The sequence below is a fragment of the Erpetoichthys calabaricus genome, chromosome 4 (genome assembly GCF_900747795.2).
Source record: "Erpetoichthys calabaricus chromosome 4, fErpCal1.3, whole genome shotgun sequence".
NCBI classification, from domain to species: Eukaryota; Metazoa; Chordata; class Cladistia; order Polypteriformes; family Polypteridae; genus Erpetoichthys; species Erpetoichthys calabaricus.
The window spans coordinates 112,740,678-112,760,729 of record NC_041397.2 but is presented as its reverse complement, the minus strand read 5'-3'; the positions used below and the strand labels follow the sequence as shown (position 1 = coordinate 112,760,729).

General features: G+C 36.4%; 1 protein-coding gene across 5 annotated transcripts in view; it reads right to left on the bottom strand.

The window, feature by feature from the left end:
- lrch1 (leucine-rich repeats and calponin homology (CH) domain containing 1) overlaps positions 1–20,052 on the bottom strand; it is a 397,155-nt gene that overhangs the window by 5,415 nt on the left and 371,688 nt on the right. For 3 of the 5 annotated variants that reach the window (XM_051927322.1, XM_051927326.1, XM_051927324.1), the window contains one exon: positions 9,368–9,565. The exons of the other annotated variants lie outside the window; for them this stretch is intronic. In XM_051927322.1, the coding sequence (XP_051783282.1) occupies positions 9,383–9,565 (183 nt within the window). In that variant the 3' untranslated portion in view covers positions 9,368–9,382. Of the gene's footprint in view, positions 1–9,367; positions 9,566–20,052 lie in introns of those variants that run through there. 5 annotated transcript variants of the gene reach the window in all.

The following is a 20,052-nucleotide window of genomic DNA, read 5'->3' as shown; positions in this document are numbered from 1 at the left end:
ACGTCCATTTTTCAAGTCAAGAAAGTTATCAAGCATTGCTCCATGTCTTTGGATTTCATACACATTGTAAAATAGGTTATACATGTCAGTTTTTTACAAAAACAATATTATGAGATTCAGTCATTTTAAAATAAGACGGGCAGTGCACTCTACCTCAGTACTAATTAGTACTAAGTACTAATAACAACTGTTATTCCCTTGGGGCATGGTTTTCTCTAGAAAGACAGACTCATAGTAAATTGTTTATTTACTTCCATATTTATGTAAAAACTCCTAAAACAAAGGCCACTGCTATCACTGTAGAGGGGAAGGTGGCACACACATATTGCTGCCGCTCCTCCCTGTTAACAACACTTTTTGTTAAAATTTGCATTAACCTTACAGTTTTTGCATTTCATTTCTTTTATTGAATATATAGTTCATGGATGCAATTGACTCAAATTGTGTTGCTTTTGGATCTTATTTTATGGACTTTGCCTAGACTGGGTTTGCAGCCTCGGGGACAACAGAATGTCTCTGCGGATATCTGGATGAGACTGCCTGATGCCTATTTTTTTTTTTACAATGGAGATGTAGGAGGTGGGGATGTTCTGTCTCCTTGACTATAATGGATATGCTGGATTGCTCTTGATTCCTTCTGTACATGCTTCAAGTGGGAATGATCGAGAAGTGATCTGTTGTTTGCTGCCACCTGGCTTGCAGCTTTGGGGCTGTCACACCTATAATACCCAGCATTATATATATGTGGTTGTATGTTGGATCCTCCAAAATCTGGTAGCTACCTTTCATGTGCATCTTGTAGTATCTCCTACTTATGCTTCTTCTGGATTTTATTTTTTGCTGCTTATCTGTCATCGCTGATCAGGTCATCGTCACAGCCAGACTGCGAATGAAAACTTCACCGGCAGCATCTCTTCAAGAATATGCCATCCTACTTATGGCTTTCGAAATAACAGTGTCAGTTTGCCAAATTCTCAATATGATAAAATAACCTCTGGCTATGGACCTGTGCACAACAAACCCTCATCAGCTAATATTGTTTAACTCAAGATTTCTTAATGGTAAAATATTTGTGATATCAGAATTCATTACAGATTCCAACATTGATGTAATATGCTTAACAGAAAACTGGCAAAACCCAAATTAATTTACGTCTCTCACAGAAGCAAAACCACCTGGATATGTTTACTTCTCAGAGGCTTGTAGCTTAAGACAAGGAGGAGGACAAGTCATAGTAATTATTAGATCGGAGTTAAATATCAAAATAATCCCAACTGTCTATCCATTGTCTTTCGAGTGTCCTGTCTTACTTATTGTTGTCTATCATCCCCCAAAAATACAATGGGTCTTTCTTAACTGATCTGACTTAAGTTTTAAACCACTTAAGTTCACTTTCCCAGAGAGTGATTCTTCTTGGCGACTTCATCAACATCCATATTGACACTCCAATATGTAAACGAATGCCTGCCCTTGCTGGACTGTTTTGACTTGGTGCTACATGTTGATTTTCATTCTCACTCTGGTGGTCATATATTGGACCTGATCTGTACATCTAGCTTATCTGTCGGCAACACTTACAGCAATGATTTGGGACTCTCTGATCATAAAGCAGTACTTTTCACTGTCTCATTACATCTCCCTCCTCTTACCTGTAAACATCAAATGTCTTTCAGAAACCTTAAAAGTATCAGTCCCTCTATCCTTGCTGGATCAATTTCTGATCTTTTTCTGTCTTCCCCTATTCTATCAACACTAGAAAGTCTTGTTGACTATTATAACTCAGCCCTTCATTCCTCACTAGACAGAACAGCTCCTTTAACATAAAAGGTTTCCTTTAAGCGTTCTGCTCCATGGTACTATTCAGAATTATGGTCTACAAAAGCAGTTGGCCGACGCCTTGAGAGAACATCACGCAAGACTGTGCATATCCAGGCTTTCCCTGATCACCAAAGTGTTTACAAGGATGCACTAACTGAAGCTAAGAACACATATGACCAAATAATAGAAAGTGGCCATGATAACCCAAGGGTTTTGTTCTCTGTAGTTAATAAACTACTTCAACCTGCATCTGGCCCAATTACCTCCTCTACTAAAGTCTGTGAAAATTTCCTCCACTTTTTTCATAATAAAATAAATGATTTAAATAATTCAACTAACATAAATCCATTATCTGTTTATATCTTTCCTTGTCTTTGCACTCCTTCCAGCTTTTCTAAATTCTCACCAGTCACATCTGCATTTGTTAATGACCTGCTTTGTAAGATGAGGTTGACTACTTGTGTACTGGACCCCATCCCCACTTATTAAATCCTGCCTTCATGCTATAATGCAGACTGTCACAACAATAATAAATACATTGCTTGACACTGGCTTTGTGCCAAACACTTTAAAAATCGCTTCTGTAACAATCTTAACAATTTTTTGCCTATATCTCACCTTTTCTGTGAAAAGTTCTTGAGCATGTTGTAGCTTCCCAACTCACCACTTACTTAACCTCTAATAATTTGATGGATGCCTTTCAGTCTGGTTTCAGAGCGCAGCACAGCTGTGAAACTGCTCTGCTTCTGGTAACCAATGATTTGCTTATGGTAGCAGACTCCGGACAAACCAATATATTAATTTTGTTAGATCTTAGTGCAGCATTTGACACCGTTAGACATGACATTCTACTGTCCAGAATGGAGAACATTCTGGGTATTTCTGGCACTTCCCTCCAGTGGTTTAAGTTCTATCAGACTTATAGGCAGGAGTTTGTTAGTCTTGGCAACAGCAGATTCAGCTCAGCGCCAGTCAAACAAGGTGTTCCTCAGGGTTCTGTCCTCGGCCCTCTGCTCTTCTGTATCTATATGCTTCCCCATGGCCATGTCATTCGTAGCTTTGGATTGGGTTATCATTTTTATGCAGATGATATTCAACTCTGTTTAAATATTAAAAGCCACAATTCCTCAGAGCTTTCTTAGTTCACAACTTGCCTCAGTGTAATTAAAACCTGGGTGGAGCAGAACTCTTTAAAATTAAACTGCAACAAAACTGAGCTCCTGCAAATTGGCACTAAAGCGCAACTTAAGAAAATTAGCTCCTTTTCAGTCACTCTTGACAGTAATCTCATTAGACCTTCTTCTAATGCAAGGGATCTTGGTGTCATTTTTGATTCACCGCTTTCTTATTCCGCCTACACAAACCACATTAAGAAACTTTCTTACTTCCGCCTCTGTAACATATCCCGTGTTTACATATCATAACATATCACATCCCACATTGATTATTGTAATTCCCTACTGGCAGGTGTCCCTTTTAATCTTATATCACATCTCTGTTTGATTCAAAGCTCTGCTGCAAGAGTCCTAAAGAGAACCAGCAATAGCGAGCTCATCACATCCATCCAGGATCAAATATAAAATTCTATTATTAACCTACAAAACTTTAAATGGCCTTGCACTGAACTACATCAGTGACCTTCTCCATCACTGTGCTCCTGTTGGCCCACTAAGGTCCTCTGATATTGGCAATCTTGTTGTGCTCCATGCTAATCTGCACTCTATGGGTGACAGGGCCTTTAGCTGTATAGCACCCAGACTTTGGAATGACCTCCAGAAATTAATTAGATCAGCGGACTCATTTCATTCCTTTAAAAAAACAACTTAAAACTTATCTGTTCAGGAAGGCCTTTAACTTAACCAAACATTCTTCCTCTTCTTTCAATGTACGTCTTTGTCCAGATGCCCAGGATAATTTTGTATGTGTGTGTGTTATATCACAAATTATGTTATTTGTTCAGGCTTTTCTTTTAGTATTGAATTTAGTATTTTACTCTGGTTTATTGTCTTTTGTTCTGTTTAATGCTTTGTATCTCCTATATTTAAATGTTCTGTGTTCTACGCAGAAATATTTTTACCCAATGTTACATATACCTCTCTGTTTAAATAAGCACCTTGAGCATGGAAAAGGCACTATATAAATAAAATGTATTATTATCATCGTCATCATCACACAAGCGAATGGGAAATGTATCCTTACCTGGAGAAAAAAATTAGATAAAATGATTATTTCTCAATCCCTTTTGTTGTCACAAACGTGTCAGAAACACAGAAGGCATATTTTCTTATATCAAATTTTTGCTGCTTCAAAGTGGCCATATTTGGTAAGCGTTTAAGCTTTTGATTTCAGGTTGGGCCCAGTGCTCCATGACTTTGCCTGATGAAGGGGCCTTGGCTGCCTTGAAAGCTTAATGTAATTTCACCCAACTTTCTTCTGCACAAAGCACCAAGACAAACACTGCATTTTTTTAAATTTATAGAAAACAATTTTGCATGGCAAATACATATATAAAAATACCTAAGATATTCTTTAAACAAATCTGGATAAAGGCATCTACCAAATAAATAGAGATAAAAACTTTTTTAAAGTTAGTAATTGACATTACATGTAAATTGGTAATAGTGCACTGAACCTGCACTCAGTGAAGGGCACTACAGAAAAATAAACTGAGCTGAATTGTACTGAACTGAACTAAAGCCTGGCCAACCAGAAACTGCTGTAGGACAGAACACAAAGTAACCCATATTTCTGCCATTAATCATGTTATTACAGTATTACCAAAACATATTTCTTTACTTAATTTGTTCCTTCAATTTAATTGTTTCCCCAACTGCTTACATTTAATAAAGAAGGTTTGAAAATGGATGGATCAATGGACAGCTGGACATGTTGTACCTCAATGAAATTACTATTTAAATATTCCAGTCCTTGTGAATGTGATGTAACATATAATACATGGCATATAAGTAGCATATTAAACAAACAGCATAAAGCTGTCGTACAACATATATTGCACCAAATAAGTAATATTCTTCAATTCTGGTCAAGGTTGGCTGGACAGTAAAATATATATAAAAAAGCCACCTTATAAAAGTAGTATTTAGCATATTATATACTGCACAACTGATAGTCACCTCCCAACATTTTACTACAAGAAATTCAATTGAATTAAGAGATGCATTCTAGGAAGCAAAATAATGATAATGGTTTCAGTAGATAGTACTTCAAAATTTAAAAAAAACCTAATACAGGACCTCATCTCTCAAGTACCATTAGTTACAGTAAATCCAAGCAGACAAGCCTGAGCACCATCAGAATACCCGGAGAGGAGTCCATGCAGCTGTAAAATCTGATATTTAAATATGTGATTTTACAGAAGTTAAAGTTCAGATGTGTCTAAACAAAAATAAACAGTGCACAGCAACATTCAACACTCTACACTCCAAAGGTTTACTTTTTAATATTCTTTGATGCAAAATAACTCCTTCTAAATAGAAAAATGTGCACAGTCTGTTACACAATCCTTATAAAAAGTTTAAACCATTGTTAGAATATCTGCAATCAAGTTAAAAGTGAGACTGAATCAGTCAGAATACACTTTACTCTCCTGGGGATATTTTTAAAACATTTGCCCCGTTACTTGCACACAGTCCTCTGTACTGCCTCCTGACAACATATAACAATGTTTTTCAGTTATACAGTATATAGATGAAAGAGTTATAGATTTATGTTCTGTTTTCATTGTAGTGCAGCTCTTAGGAGGCAAAATGTTCTAAACATCTCAGAGATTTCAGCACTTACATGTGTGTAAATTGTTTATAGTAACTGCACTTCTGAACCATATACCTGAAGCACTGGTGCTCCTGCCTAAATATTCTGTTCCTATAACACTTAACTGCCCTCTGTACAGATGCTTATCTCTTTAGAGCCAGTCTATATGGCTTCAGCAGGCTCACCGACAATGTTCCAGTCAACTAGTACTGTTAAGCCAGCAGCTTTTGTTAAGCAATTCAATGTCTAACAATTTAATTAACTGACATCTCTGACCAACACGCATGTTGCGGTTTTATTTAAGAACAGGGTTTAGAATACAAAAATGTATACACATTGCCACACCCTTGGAAATAGTGGTATAGACTGACTACAAATCTAGCACTGCCAACTGCTATTAAACACATTTGCAGTGAGAATATCACTTGCTATGTCTCAATACACCCTACAAAATGTTAATGGTCGTTAAAGCTGCTTACAGCCATTCTTAGGGAATATCTGAGACTTTACTATAAATAATACTTTGGAGCCTCAAGTTCAATTTTTGTAGAATTATCTTTTCAGTTACATAGCACTATCATAAATAAAGTTCTGTATGTATACATAGCTAAAAAAAATTCAGCACATGATATTCCACCTAATGTCAAGTAAACATTAAAGGAATATACATGTTAAGATATGCAAGAAGTTACAAAGTTGTTTGTGCCATTGAATATAAAGGACACCATACTGAAGTGCATTTCAGACCTCATGAAATATTATTTCTATTATTTAAGTATTCCAGTTGCATATAAAGCCAAGTTAGATCTTTCATATTGCTTTTAGAGATATTAACCTTTAGCTCTATACTAACTGACATTTGTATGATAATTGATTATGAAATAACTGCAAATACATGACTAAACACCCTTATTAGTATACATGTACAGCTATTAAAATAGCTACATAAATAATGCAATTGATATTTCATCAGCCTCATTTTACATCAACAAACAGTGAAAACTGAAAAGGTACAGTTTAGGGTGTGCTGTTATCCTAAGGGGAAAAAAATACATAAAAACGTTTAGCAATACAAAATGTAAAAATCAAGTAATATAACCCCTAGTTATAAATGTGAGAGAGGTATGATCCACATTTTTATTTATATATACTGAAAGCCTATATCTATACATTTACACACACACATATACACTGTGTATGTATGTGAATATATTTTATATTTATATATATATATATATATATATATATATATATATATATATATATATATATATATATATATATATATATACACCTACAGTACACATACATTTAAAGGAGCAAATTTGCAACAATAAAGCAACCAATCATATGTCACTAGGCACAGACCATTAGATGCTAAGTAAGCCGGCTGACTCTGCATCACTATAAAGCAGTTTTATAAGGTGGTAGTGCAGAACCTGTGAGTTTCTTTCAAAAAATCATTAGACATGCAAAGAAAGATTAAGTTAATGCACTCCACTTGCAAATAATATACAGCAATACAACTAATAGTATATGCAAGAGGCATAAACCAATAAGATCCCAGATGCGTGAGGCAGGAAGAGACTGAAGACTCGTGTCCCCAAGTGCCAGAAGAACTGAAACAGTCTTTTGAATATGAAGAATATCCGATTGCAGGATGTCATAAGGAGAACACAGGTCAGCCTGTCCTCGTAGTGTAGGGTTTGCCATTAAAATATAAAAAAGAAAGTTCATGAAATTAAAAAAAAAAAACAAAAAAAGAAGATCAGAAAGAAAAATACACACACAAAAGCTTAGACATGGAGGAGAGACATGCAAGCAGTTAAGTTACACTTTCTGAAAATGACAGTAAATTGATAGTGTAGGATAAAAAAACTGTTCCCTTTACAGTCAGACGGCAAAATTAATTGGTAAGTACACCGTACACAATTAAATATTGCATTATACTTTATTGTTACACCTAGAATAATTTTGACATTCTAATTTTTTTACTGTCCTTTCCAGAGCTTGGATAACCATGATGTTAAACATATTCAGCTATAAGATTTATGAGGGATGAATGCAGCACAATTAGTATAGGGCAACTCATGGAATGCCTTAAATATACTCCAGATAAAGGAATGTATTGTAGCAGTAGGGTCATGCTGTTCAGAAGGCAAAGATCCATGGTATGAGCTAGGCAGAGGTGGTCACATGCAAATTACAATGCTAAAAGACAGATCATTCATACCAAACCATAGCTCTTCTAAACATTTTGCCTTGTGTTTCAATTCCCTAACACATAATCCTTATTTACTTCACAATGGTTATTTATGCACAAAGCTGCAAAGACAGCTTACAACTAGTGCTTATATTTGCATCAGGCAGGAATTTCGGTGTTCTCACAGATAATTTGCATTAATGGTGAATTCTGAGAAAAACAGCTGAAGATACAGTAAGATACTGGACTGATTATAACAGCTGCTCCTTATTTATTCTATGTAGTTGGAATATGAAACTCTACTGCATATATTCACTTCCATACCGGTGACAGCAATTAATTTTAACTTGATGTTGACAAAAACAAGTGAAACACTAATATCAAGTAAATTAATGGAATTCTGCTTTCTGCAATAATGAGGTCAAGTCAGAGTCATTTTCAATAGCCTGTTGGTTAGTGTTGTATAAAGGCGGCCACAGAATGAACAGCAACATACTTTTAACAAATTTTTTGGATGAATGTCTTTAACACACATATTCTCTCTTTGCATCATGTCACATGAATTTTTTACATAAGGCAGAATGAAAACAGAATAGTTAATAAAACAGTTTAAAGTTTCACTCTTAAGCAATGTTTACTATAAACAGCCAACATACTATGTTTCCAACTTTTTGCTTTTCAGCATAGAATTAATTTTATATTGTTGTGTTTGCTTCTCTGGATGGGTGCTAACATACTCCTTTCTGACTTATTCGTAACACTATTTTAATATTCTACATACAGGATACTGGTTTGTTTCTGACTATATACCACTATTTGCCTCACTGTGATAAAGTGCTAGTAGGCCGCTGACAAGGGCTCCATCACTAGATGTTTAGGACACCGTTTGGTTAAACAAAAAATCACAGGCAACACAAGTTGTTTAAGTGGTACTAAGATTATTTGTCAGACACATTGTACCAATAAAAAAGAAATAAATATGTACAGTATATCTGGAAATAATTTATATGTCTTTTGGGAGTATATTTAACATGTTCTAAAGGAGGTTCCGTTAATCAAATTTTATATTCCGTGTTCTGCCTTTGGGTTATATAGTGTGTGAAAGAGGCTTTTAGTGTTGATTGACAACAAAGTGTCAGAACTGTAAATTTCTGTTCTATTTGTAGCTAGTTATTAGTATTCTATAATATTACCAGTTAGTTAGTCATTAGTATGCTATAGTATTTTTATTCAATTTTATAGCTTTTTAGCTGCTTATTAGTGACATCGTCACCTGCGGCATTTAGAGTTTGAATGATGCAGCACTACCAGCCACTAAGGTCATCCCACATACTTGCCATGCATATGACATCATGGTCAGTTATTATATGGATTTAGTGGCCATCTTATTTTCAGGCAAGCCGCATGCTCTGCACTTAATTCAAAATAAAAGAAAGACTAGTTTTCTCAAGCAATGTTATTTTTGATTTTGGTTTACAGTTAGGGATTGACAAATGAAGACTAATAATACAAGTATACTGTTATGTATACAAAAAGTACAAAATAATTTGTAATTTAACTTCTCTGGAAAAAACACCAGTATTTCAAATGCTACAGCACAAAATCATGATATGCTTTATGTAAATTAAAAAATATAACACAAAGACAAACCAACACAAACAACAGTTTACAACAAAAACAACAACACTTGCTTGTGCCTCCTTCAGTGTGGTCTTCATTTTGAGATTCAGGTTGCCAGAGATCGTTACACCCAAGGCTTGTTGCAGAGAAAAGCTTTATAAGGTTTAGAATCACAAAAATGTTTTAATTAAGATGCAAAGTGACAAGAATCATGTAGCAAGATTTTTCAAGACAGAACAAAGAAATAGTTTCCTTGGAAAGATACCAAGAAAGCAACCAAGTGGTATGTTGTTAATGGGTGTTAATGGATGTAGACTATTACCCAGACATTGAAATACAGTACAGTCATGTGTAAAAGTACAGTAATTATTCCCTCTTTCAGCTCTATGCTTTTGTATAACAAGAGATAACAATTGTCTAGGTCCTCACCAAGTATTAAATTGTGAAAAATCTTAACTTGGAACAAAAAACACATAACAGATTTTACTCTGTGTTTATTTATTTAAAAAATCAACTAATATACAAAAGGCATGTATAAACAACACCTCAACATAAAAGCAGAACCCTTGGCTGTTTAGTCTGGAGATTTTAGGTTTGTGGTAATGTAAATCAGGGGATAAAATACATTTGTGATAACCTCAGTTTGGAGAGGGTCTTAAGGTCTTATACAAACAAATCAAAGCCTATCAGTTGATACTGAAAAGGATTGTTTAAAATATGAAGAATATTCAAGAAAGTTGCCAAGAATGGGTGTTTATCAAATCATTCTAAGATTAAATATATGATTCAACCAAAAAATCACACACAAGTGGAAATCTACAGTACATCCAGAGATCTACAGGCTTCTGTCTACTGCAGCATGGCTTAGGTTTTTTGTTTTAAAGTTGAGATTGAATTAGCCGTAAAACTTTAGGAACAATTTCTCTGGACAAACCAGACCAAAAATAGAGCTGTTTATTATGTAAGCACCGTGTATCAATACAAAAACTTTGTATTAATTACCCAGCAAAGTGATGGGAGGAGTGATAATTTGGGCTTTTCTGACAGACACAATATCTGGACACCTTACTATCATGAGCCTACCATGAACAACTCCTTATACCAAATATCCGACAGCGAAAAGTTAGGCTACCTCTCCAATAGCTAAAGCTTATCTAAAATGGAATCATAACATGAAAAAATGCTCTCAAAAATATCAATGAACTGAAGGAGTATTACTAGAAAAGGGTCACCATTTTTAAATGTGATCTGCAAAATGTGATTCTAAAAGCTAAAGAATCATGAGGAACAATTACTCTTTTAAATCATTGATTTTGTATGTCTTTTGTAGTTTTAGTTGATTAAAAAATTATAAATAAGTATCTGTTATGTGTTGTTTGTTATTTTAGAAGAGGACTAAACAATTGCCAGGTTATATCCTGCTATGTATCACCACCAAATTGAGAGAAGCTATGTTTACTTTTCACATTACTATATAAGTGATGGACTATGAGAAACAAGCTGTTGGGCAGTATAACCTCTTATCTGATGAGAACGCTTGATTTAGTTATACAGAGCCTACAGTAGTGGGCAAGGAGATGGACTGTAAAACACAGGACTGCAGGCTCAGTCTCCAACATTGACTGAACTCATTCTTCCTGCTAGTGCTCCAGCCGCGCACATTTCTGCTGCTGTTTATAAGTTGCATTATATAAAACCATCAGCTAAACAAAGTCAGAGGATGATGAATATTAAGACAATAGCTGTCAGCATTTAGATTTTTGCTGTAAGTCTTGAGTATGTTTTATCTGGACCAAATGTCCAGATGTTTTCCGTTTCATGTAACTTTTGTCATCTTGTAAAGCACTTTGAGCTACATTGTTTGTATGAATATGTGCTATACAAATAAATGTTATTGTTAATGCAGTGAGGAGGTGCAGATTTTAAAATGTAAGAAAGGAAAATGTTATATTAATGTTAAGAAAATGCGAGTATTATCAACAACATACAGTAAGATCGATTGATGGTTTTTAAATATAAGTCATGGTTCGACCAGTATTGATAGGTTTAATAAACTATGTTCAGTATATGTTATACAGCTCTTGTTGTAGTAGTGAACATTCTGATGTTACAGACAATAAACAATGGGGCACTACAATTTGAACAACCTATTGTTATAACCAACAATACCACAGTACTAGCATGCCATTTTATATTCCTCAACTGAATACATTCCAGTCCACCTTCCATAACACAAAAGGAAAAATGTTATATCCAACTAAAAAAAACTTAAAATTTATATATACATACACACACACACACACACACACATTTATATACAGTTAGGTCCATAAATACTGGCCAAGTCAGTCACCTGATCTTAACCCAATTGAGCATGCATTTCACTTGTTGAAGACTAAACTTCAGACAGAAAGGCCCAGAAACAAACAGCAACTGAAAGCCGCTGCAGTAAAGGCCTGGCAGAGCATTAAAAAGGAGGAAACCTAGCATCTGGTGATGTCCATGAGTTCAGGACTTGAGGCTGTCATTGCCAGCAAAGGGTTTTCAACCAAGTATTAGAAATGAACATTTTATTTCCAGTTATTTAATTTGTCCAATTACTTTTCAGCCCCTAAAATGAAGGGATTGTGTTAAAAAAATGCTTTAGTTGCCTCACATTTTTATGCAATCGGTTTGTTCACCCCACTGAATTAAAGCTGAAAGTCTGCACTTCAACTGCATCTGAGTTGTTTCATTTAAAATTCATTGTGGTACTGTACAGAACCAAAATTAGAAAAAAGTTGTCTCTGTCCAAATATTTATGGACCTAATTGTATATATATACACATATATACATTTATACATATACACATATATACATATACATTTATACATATATATACAGTATATGGGAGTGGGGATTGTGGAAGACAGGTGATAAAGAGAGTGCAGGCAGGGTAGAATGGGTGGAGAAGAGTGTCAGGAGTGATTTGTGACAGATGGATATCAGCAAGAGTGAAAGGGAAGGTCTACAGGACGGTAATGAGACCAGCTATGTTATATGGGTTGGAGACGGTGACACTGACCAGAAAGCAGGAGACAGAGCTGGAGGTGGCAGAGTTAAAAATGTTAAGATTTGCACTGGGGGTGACGAGGATGGACAGGATTACAAATTAGTACATTAGAGGGTCAGCTCATCAAGTTGGACGTTTGGGAGACAAAGTCAGAGAGGCGAGATTGCGTTGGTTTGGACATGTGCAGAGGAGAGATGCTGGATATATTGGGAGAAGGATGCTAAGGATAGAGCTGATAGAGATAGAGATGATCCGCTGTGGTGACCCCTAACGGGAGCAGCCAAAAGAAGAAAAAGAAAGAAGACTAAAAGATATTTGTGTATGTGTGTTGTAGTGCCCCATGTTGTAATTGTTAGATCCATTGAAGAAGTCAACTTAAATAAAGAAAATGTACATTTTGGAGGATTGTTTGAAGTGTTTTACATTATAACCAGATTATTAATTGCTGCGTGAATATATTTTTTCAAGGGGATGACCTTTACTATTGTTAAAATAGACAAGCAAGGCAACAGGAAGAATATGAAAGTTATTTGTGGAGTTTAGGAAACAAAGGATACTTACTGTATAAGGAAGTTCATGCCAGTGCTATTGATGTACATTCTGGAATTTATAAAACTGTTGAAATCTATTTCACAAAGATGCTACTGGCCTGGTTTTATGTTGACATTAAAATGTCTATGTTTTCTGATAATTATAATCATTATTTTAATTAAAAGACTATAATTGTCAGAACAGATTCAATAAAATGTTTTAATATCTCAGTTGCTGTTTGTTGGACTCTTTAATTGACTTGTCATACAAATGTGTATCAGTGAACATTTGACAAATAATATTAATGTTTCAAAGTCTCATATATTTCAGATAGATAGAACTTCAGTTGTCCTCTAAGGGAAAATGTGCATCTTTTTTTTTTTAACAGAGGCTGAATGAATAAATAAATTAATATTAATATATAATGAAAAAATAAGCCAATCGAATAACAGTTTTAGCTGTCTAATGTTCTTTTTGCGAGCACCAGTTGGGCTCACAACTCTGAGGCAAAAGCCCAGATGTAGAAGTGAGTGTCCCTTTGAGTGGAGAGGACAATGGGACACAGTAGACTTGAAAGTGATGTAGAAGACTTTCATCAATCCTTTACCATGGATTTCAGATAATATTACTTATCCAGGGTTCATTATGAAAGCAGCAGACAGGGTGCACACAAGCCAATGGATCTGCTCCAGCCATGGAAATGAGTGTTCCCTGTAGAGGACAGGATGCAATCGCATAGTGGAGAAGATTATATAGAAGACTATACCTACGATCTTTTAAAATCAATTTTGCATAATTTTACCTCTCCGGTGTTCATTTTGTAATTAACAGTCAGAGGGCACACATTTTATGGCTCTGCAGCCGCCATGGAAATGAGCGTCCCCACCAGTGGATGAGACATGCGTTTTCATTCCAATAGTTTTAATAACTTATATGCCGGAGGTGAAATTTGAGTTCAACAACAAAGCCTTTCCCGTGGAATTTTAGTTCGTTCCTTTTTTATCCCCAGGAACAACCACCTGTGTAAATGTTTAAGAGCAAGCTATCACTTATAGCATGACAATGGATTGCTACATTTATTTTAACGAGTCTTTTAAATGTCTTTGTAAAGTGTTACTGGGTGTCGAGCAATGTATTATTATTACTGATATTTTACTAAATCTTACTATCCATGTTTCTTTGTTGATGAGCCCCGCAGAAGAATTTTTTAGTAACAGAACAGTAAACATGCCAAAACGACTGAAAATACAACTGACGACTGGTAATTTTCTATATCATTTTAACAAAGTTTACTGTCTGCCGTCAATCACAGAGCACCCTGGTAAAACGTCAACAGCGTTTAATATACCTGAAGCCTTAGAACGCAGACATCAGGACATTGCTGCGCATGCATGTGTACTGACAGATATGACAGAATTTTGCAAGGAGCATGCGTTAAAACAAAAGACAAGTGGCACGCAAAGACACGCGAACAAGAGGAGTTCCGCAACAATTACATCTCAGTGCACCTAAGAGAAGGGACACTGAATTCTACAAGACACAGATATTTTAGAGCACCTGGTCAAATAAATATTCATTGGTTTAGAACGATTTTCAACGGTTCACAGGTGTGCTGTAAGATTTTTTTTAAAGCAAACTAATTAAAGACTTCTTTTTAGAAACATGACACAAAACAAGTCTGCGATATCATTATTTTAATAATATATATACACTATATGTGAACTATAAAATACATGTATAATTTCGTGTATTTTAACCAGTTTACATCTCTCAACTTGTTAAAAATTTGTATATAATCAATTTATATAAACCTTTACTTCAATAATATACACATTATGTTTGTATTGCGTGCGCACTTTGCTGTGTAATTATTTCAATGAACACGTGGTATTGTCGAGCACATATTGTCCCCAATTATACCTCATTACGCAGCGGCTGAATTTGATCACTCATTCACACGTATAATAATAATAATAGTGATTCCTTACGTTTTTATAGCGCCTTTCTTACTACTCAAAGCAATTTGTAAAAATAAAAAAACAAATAAAATAACAGAATGGGAGCCCTCTGGACACAAACAAGTGATCATTTAACTGCGAGTCGGCAATCTTACCCCTACCACCACCTCTTCCTGTTAGATAAGGCGCATTGTAATTCTGAGCACTTTTTTATTTTAAACTGTCATAAATAAATTATATCAAAAAGGCTTTTTAAAAAGCCAATTTGAAGCAAAGAGGGTAAGTAATAACTATTATTTTTTTTGAAAGTCAATCAAAAATATTTTTGGGGTATGGCAGAATTTTAGTTATTACTTTATTTGTGCCATGAGATGAAAAAGGTTGAAAATGCCGGTTCAGTTCGGATATATATATAAATCCATTCGGATAGAACGGTTTAGATTTATATATATATATATGCCGGTTCAGATATACATACATTGGTTTAGATATATATAAATCCGTTCGGATAGTATATATATATATATATATATATATATATATATATATATATATATATATATATATATATATATATATATATATATATATATACACAGTGCATCAAGAAAGTATTCACAGCACATCTCTTTTTCCACATTTTGTTATGTTACAGCCTTATTCCAAAATGGATTAAATTCATTTTTTTCCTCAGAATTCTACACACAACACCCCATAATGACAACGTGAAAAAAGTTTACTTGAGATTTTTGCAAATTTATTAAAAATAAAAAAAACTGAGAAAGCACATGTACATAAGTATTCACAGCCTTTGCTCAATACTTTGTCGATGCACCTTTGGCAGCAATTATGGCCTCAAGTCTTGTTGAATATGATGGCACAAGCTTGGCACACCTATCCTTGGCCAGTTTCGCCCATTCCTCCTTGCAGCACCTCTCAAGCTCCATCAGGTTGGATGGGAAGCGTCGGTGCACAGCCATTTTAAGATCTCTCCAGAGATGTTCAATCGGATTCAAGTCTGGGCTCTGGCTGGGCCACTCAAGGACATTCACAGAGTTGTTCTGAAGCCACTCCTTTGATATCTTGGCTGTGTGCTTAGGGTCGTTGTCCTGCTGAAAGATGAACCGTCGCCCCAATCTGAGGTCAAGAGCGCTCTGGAGCAGGTTTTCATCCAGGATGTCTCTGTACATTGCTGCAGTCATCTTTTCCTTTATCCTGACTAGTCTCCCAGTTCCTGCCGCTGAAAAACATCCCCACAGCATGATGCTGCCACCACCATGCTTCACTGTAGGGATGGTGCCAAGTTACCTCCAAATGTGACGCCTGGCATTCACACCAAAGAGTTCAATCTTTGTCTCATCAGACCAGAGAATTTTCTTTCTCATGGTCTGAGAGTCCTTCAGGTGCCTTTTGGCAAACTCCAGGCGGGCTGCTATGTGCCTTTTACTAAGGAGTGGCTTCCGTCTGGCCACTCTACCGTACAGGCCTGATTGGTGGATTGCTGCAGAGATGGTTGTCCTTCTGGAAGGTTCTCCTCTCTCCACAGAGGACCTCTGGAGCTCTGACAGAGTGACCATCGGGTTCTTGGTCACCTCCCTGACTAAGGCCCTTCTTCCCCGATCGCTCAGTTTAGATGGCCAGCCAGGTCTAGGAAGAGCCCTGGTGGTTTCGAGCTTCTTCCACTTACGGGTGATGGAGGCCACTGTGCTCATTGGGACCTTCAAAGCAGCAGAAATTTTTCTGTAACCTTCCCCAGATATGTGCCTTGAGACAATCCTGTCTCAGAGGTCTACAGACAATTCCTTTGACTTCATGCTTGGTTTGTGCTCTGACATGAACTGTCAACTGTGGGACCTTATATAGACAGGTGTGTGCCTTTCCAAATCATGTCCCAATTAAGCTGCAGAAACATCTCAAGGATGACCAGGGTAAACAGGATGCACCTGAGCTCAATTTCGAGCTTCATGGCAAAGGCTGTGAATACTTATTGTATGTACATGTGCTTTCTCGATTTTTTTATTTTTAATAAATTTGCAAAAACCTCAAGTAAACTTTTTTCATGTTGTCATTATGGGGTGTTGTGTGTAGAATTCTGAGGAAAAAAATTAATTTAATCCATTTTGGAATAAGGCTGTAACATAACAAAATGTGGAAAAAGTGATGCGCTGTGAATACTTTCTGGATGCACTGTATATATATATGCTGGTTCAGATATATATAAATTGGTTTAGATATATATATACACCGGTTCACATATATATACAACAGTTTGGGTATCTATAAATCCGTTCAGATAGGCCAGTTTACATATTCTCTTCTTGTGTCAGCGTGTACATGTGCGAGTGCTTATGCCTAAAAAGATCGTCTTGTCAAAATAAGAGACTCTTTCTCCTTCTTGACTTGAATCATCTTTAAATGAAATACTACCAATAAGGAATAATAGAAATCACTGCGTGCTTTCTGTCTTTGATGAACTAATGTTTTATAGGATGAAAACATGATCGCCCCTGACTGATACACTTAATCAGTAGTGTGTGCGACCCATGATTTGTGAGTTTGAGTGTGTGTGTGTGTGTGTGTGCGTGCGTGTGTGTGGTTTTGTCAGTTTTACTATAAAAACAGTTAGACATCAGTTATTTGTGAAGCAGGAATATTCTGGTCATTCTGATCCCTGATCAACATTTAAAAGAAACAGAGCAACCCCAGTGTTTTCCTCCATATCATCCTTTCAGCAAATGGGACTAAGTTCCTTGCTGAAGCAGATCACCCTTTAATGAAATGCTTCCAATACGGAATAAGAGAAATCACCGGGCGGCTTTCAGTCAATGATAAACCAGTGTATCATGAGGTGAAAAAATGGAAGGTACTGCGGTTGCTATCATTGCTTTCCGGTAACTCGGCTTTACAGAAGAATCTGTCATGGGAGGGACAAGAGGGAGCGAGTAAGGTGGGTACAATGAGCTGGGGTGGGACGGAACGGGGCGAGGAGGCGGGGATCTGTGCGAATGTTTTAAATAATGAAAGGAAAAAAAGTGCTTTGAAATCGAGGACCCCCAACCAAGACGACCTACCAAACAAAACGCGACAGACAGGCATATGTTACATGTATAAAAGACGTACAATAATGAGAACAATATTGAAGCAATGATGAAGGGAAGGGGAGATGCTAAACTTAGGTGGCTACGCGTTGTGCCTGCCCGTAAATCCCAACCAATCTATTCAAACCAATGTATATATCTGAACTGACCAATATTATCCAAACGGATGTATCTCAACCAATACTGTATATATACAGTACTGTGCAAAAGTTTTAGGCAGGTGTGAAAGAATGCTGTAAACAAAGAATGCTTTCAGAAATATAAATAATGATTGTTTATTGTTATCAATTTACAAAATGCAAAGTGAGCGAACAAAAGAAAAATCTAAATCAAATCAATATTTGGTGTTACTACCTTTTGCCTTCAAACCAGCATCAATTCTTATAGGTACACTTGCACAAAGTCAGGGATTTTGGAGGATTATAGTCATGTGTATGATCAACCAATTATACCAAACAGGTGCTAATGATCATCAATGTCACACGTAGGTTGAAACACAGTCATTAACTGAAACAGAAACAGCTGTGTAGGAGGCTTAAAACTGGGTGAGGAACAGCCAAACTCTGCTACCAAGGTGAGGTTGTGGAAGACAGTTTCATGTCATGGCAAGATTGAGCACAGCAACAAGACACAAGGTAGTTATACTGCATCAGCAAGGTCCATCCCAAACAAAGATTTCAAAGCAGAATGAGGTTTCAAGATGTGCTGTTCAAGCTCTTTTGAAGAAGCACAAAGAAACGGGCAACGTTGAGGATCGAAGACGCAGTGGTCGGCCAAGGAACCTTAGTGCAGCAGATGAAAGACACATCATGCTTATTACCCTTCGAAATCAGAAGATGTCCAGCAGTGCCATCAGCTCAGAACTGGCAGAAACCAGTGGGAACCAGGTACACCCATCTACTGTCCGGAGAAGTCTGGTCAGAAGTGGTCTTCATGGAAGAGTTGCAGCCAAAAAGCCATACCTCCGACGTGGAAACAAGGCCAAGCGACACAAGTATGCACGAAAATATAGGAACTGGGGTGCAGAAAAAAGGCAGCAGGAGCTCTGGACTGATGAGTTAAAATTTGAAATATTTGGCTGTAGCAGAAGGCAGTTTGTTCGTTGACGGGCTGGAGAGCGGTACAATAATGAGTGTCTGCAGGCAACAGTGAAGCATGGTGGAGGTTCCTTGAACGTTTGGGGGTGCATTTCTGCAAATGGAGTTGGAGATTTGGTCAGGATTAATGGTGTTCTCAATGCTGAGAAACACAGGCAGACAGTTATCCATCATGCAATACCATCAGGGAGGCGTATGATTGGCCCCAAATTTATTCTGCAGCAGGACAACAACCCCAAACATACAGCCAAAGTCATTAAGAACTATCTTCAGCGTAAAGAAGAACAAGAAGTCCTGGAAGTGATGGTATGGCCCCCACAGAGCCCTGATCTCAACATCATCGAGTGTGTCTGGGATTACATGAAGAGACAGAAGGATGTGAGGAAGCCTACATCCACAGAAGATCTGTGGTTAGTTCTCCAAGATGTTTGGAACAACCTACCAGCCGAGTTCCTTCAAAAACTGTGTGCAAGTGTACCTAGAAGAATTGATGCTGTTTTGAAGGCAAAGGGTGGTCACACCAAATATTGGTTTGATTTAGATTTCTCTTTTGTTCATTCACTGCATTTTGTTTATTGATGAAAATAAATGATTAACACTTCCATTTTTGAAAGCATTCTTTGTTTACAGCATTTTTTCACACCTGCCTAAAACTTTTGCACAGTACTGTATATCTGAACGGATATATCTGAACCGATGTATATATCTAAATCATTCTATTTAAACCAATATATATATCCTAACCAATGTATATCAACCAATATATACATATATCTCAACCAATGTACTGTATATATCTGAATGGATGTATTCAAACCAATGTATCTCAACCAATGTATATACAGTGGAACCTCGGTTCACGACCATAATTCGTTCCAAAACTCTGGTTGTAAACCGATTTGG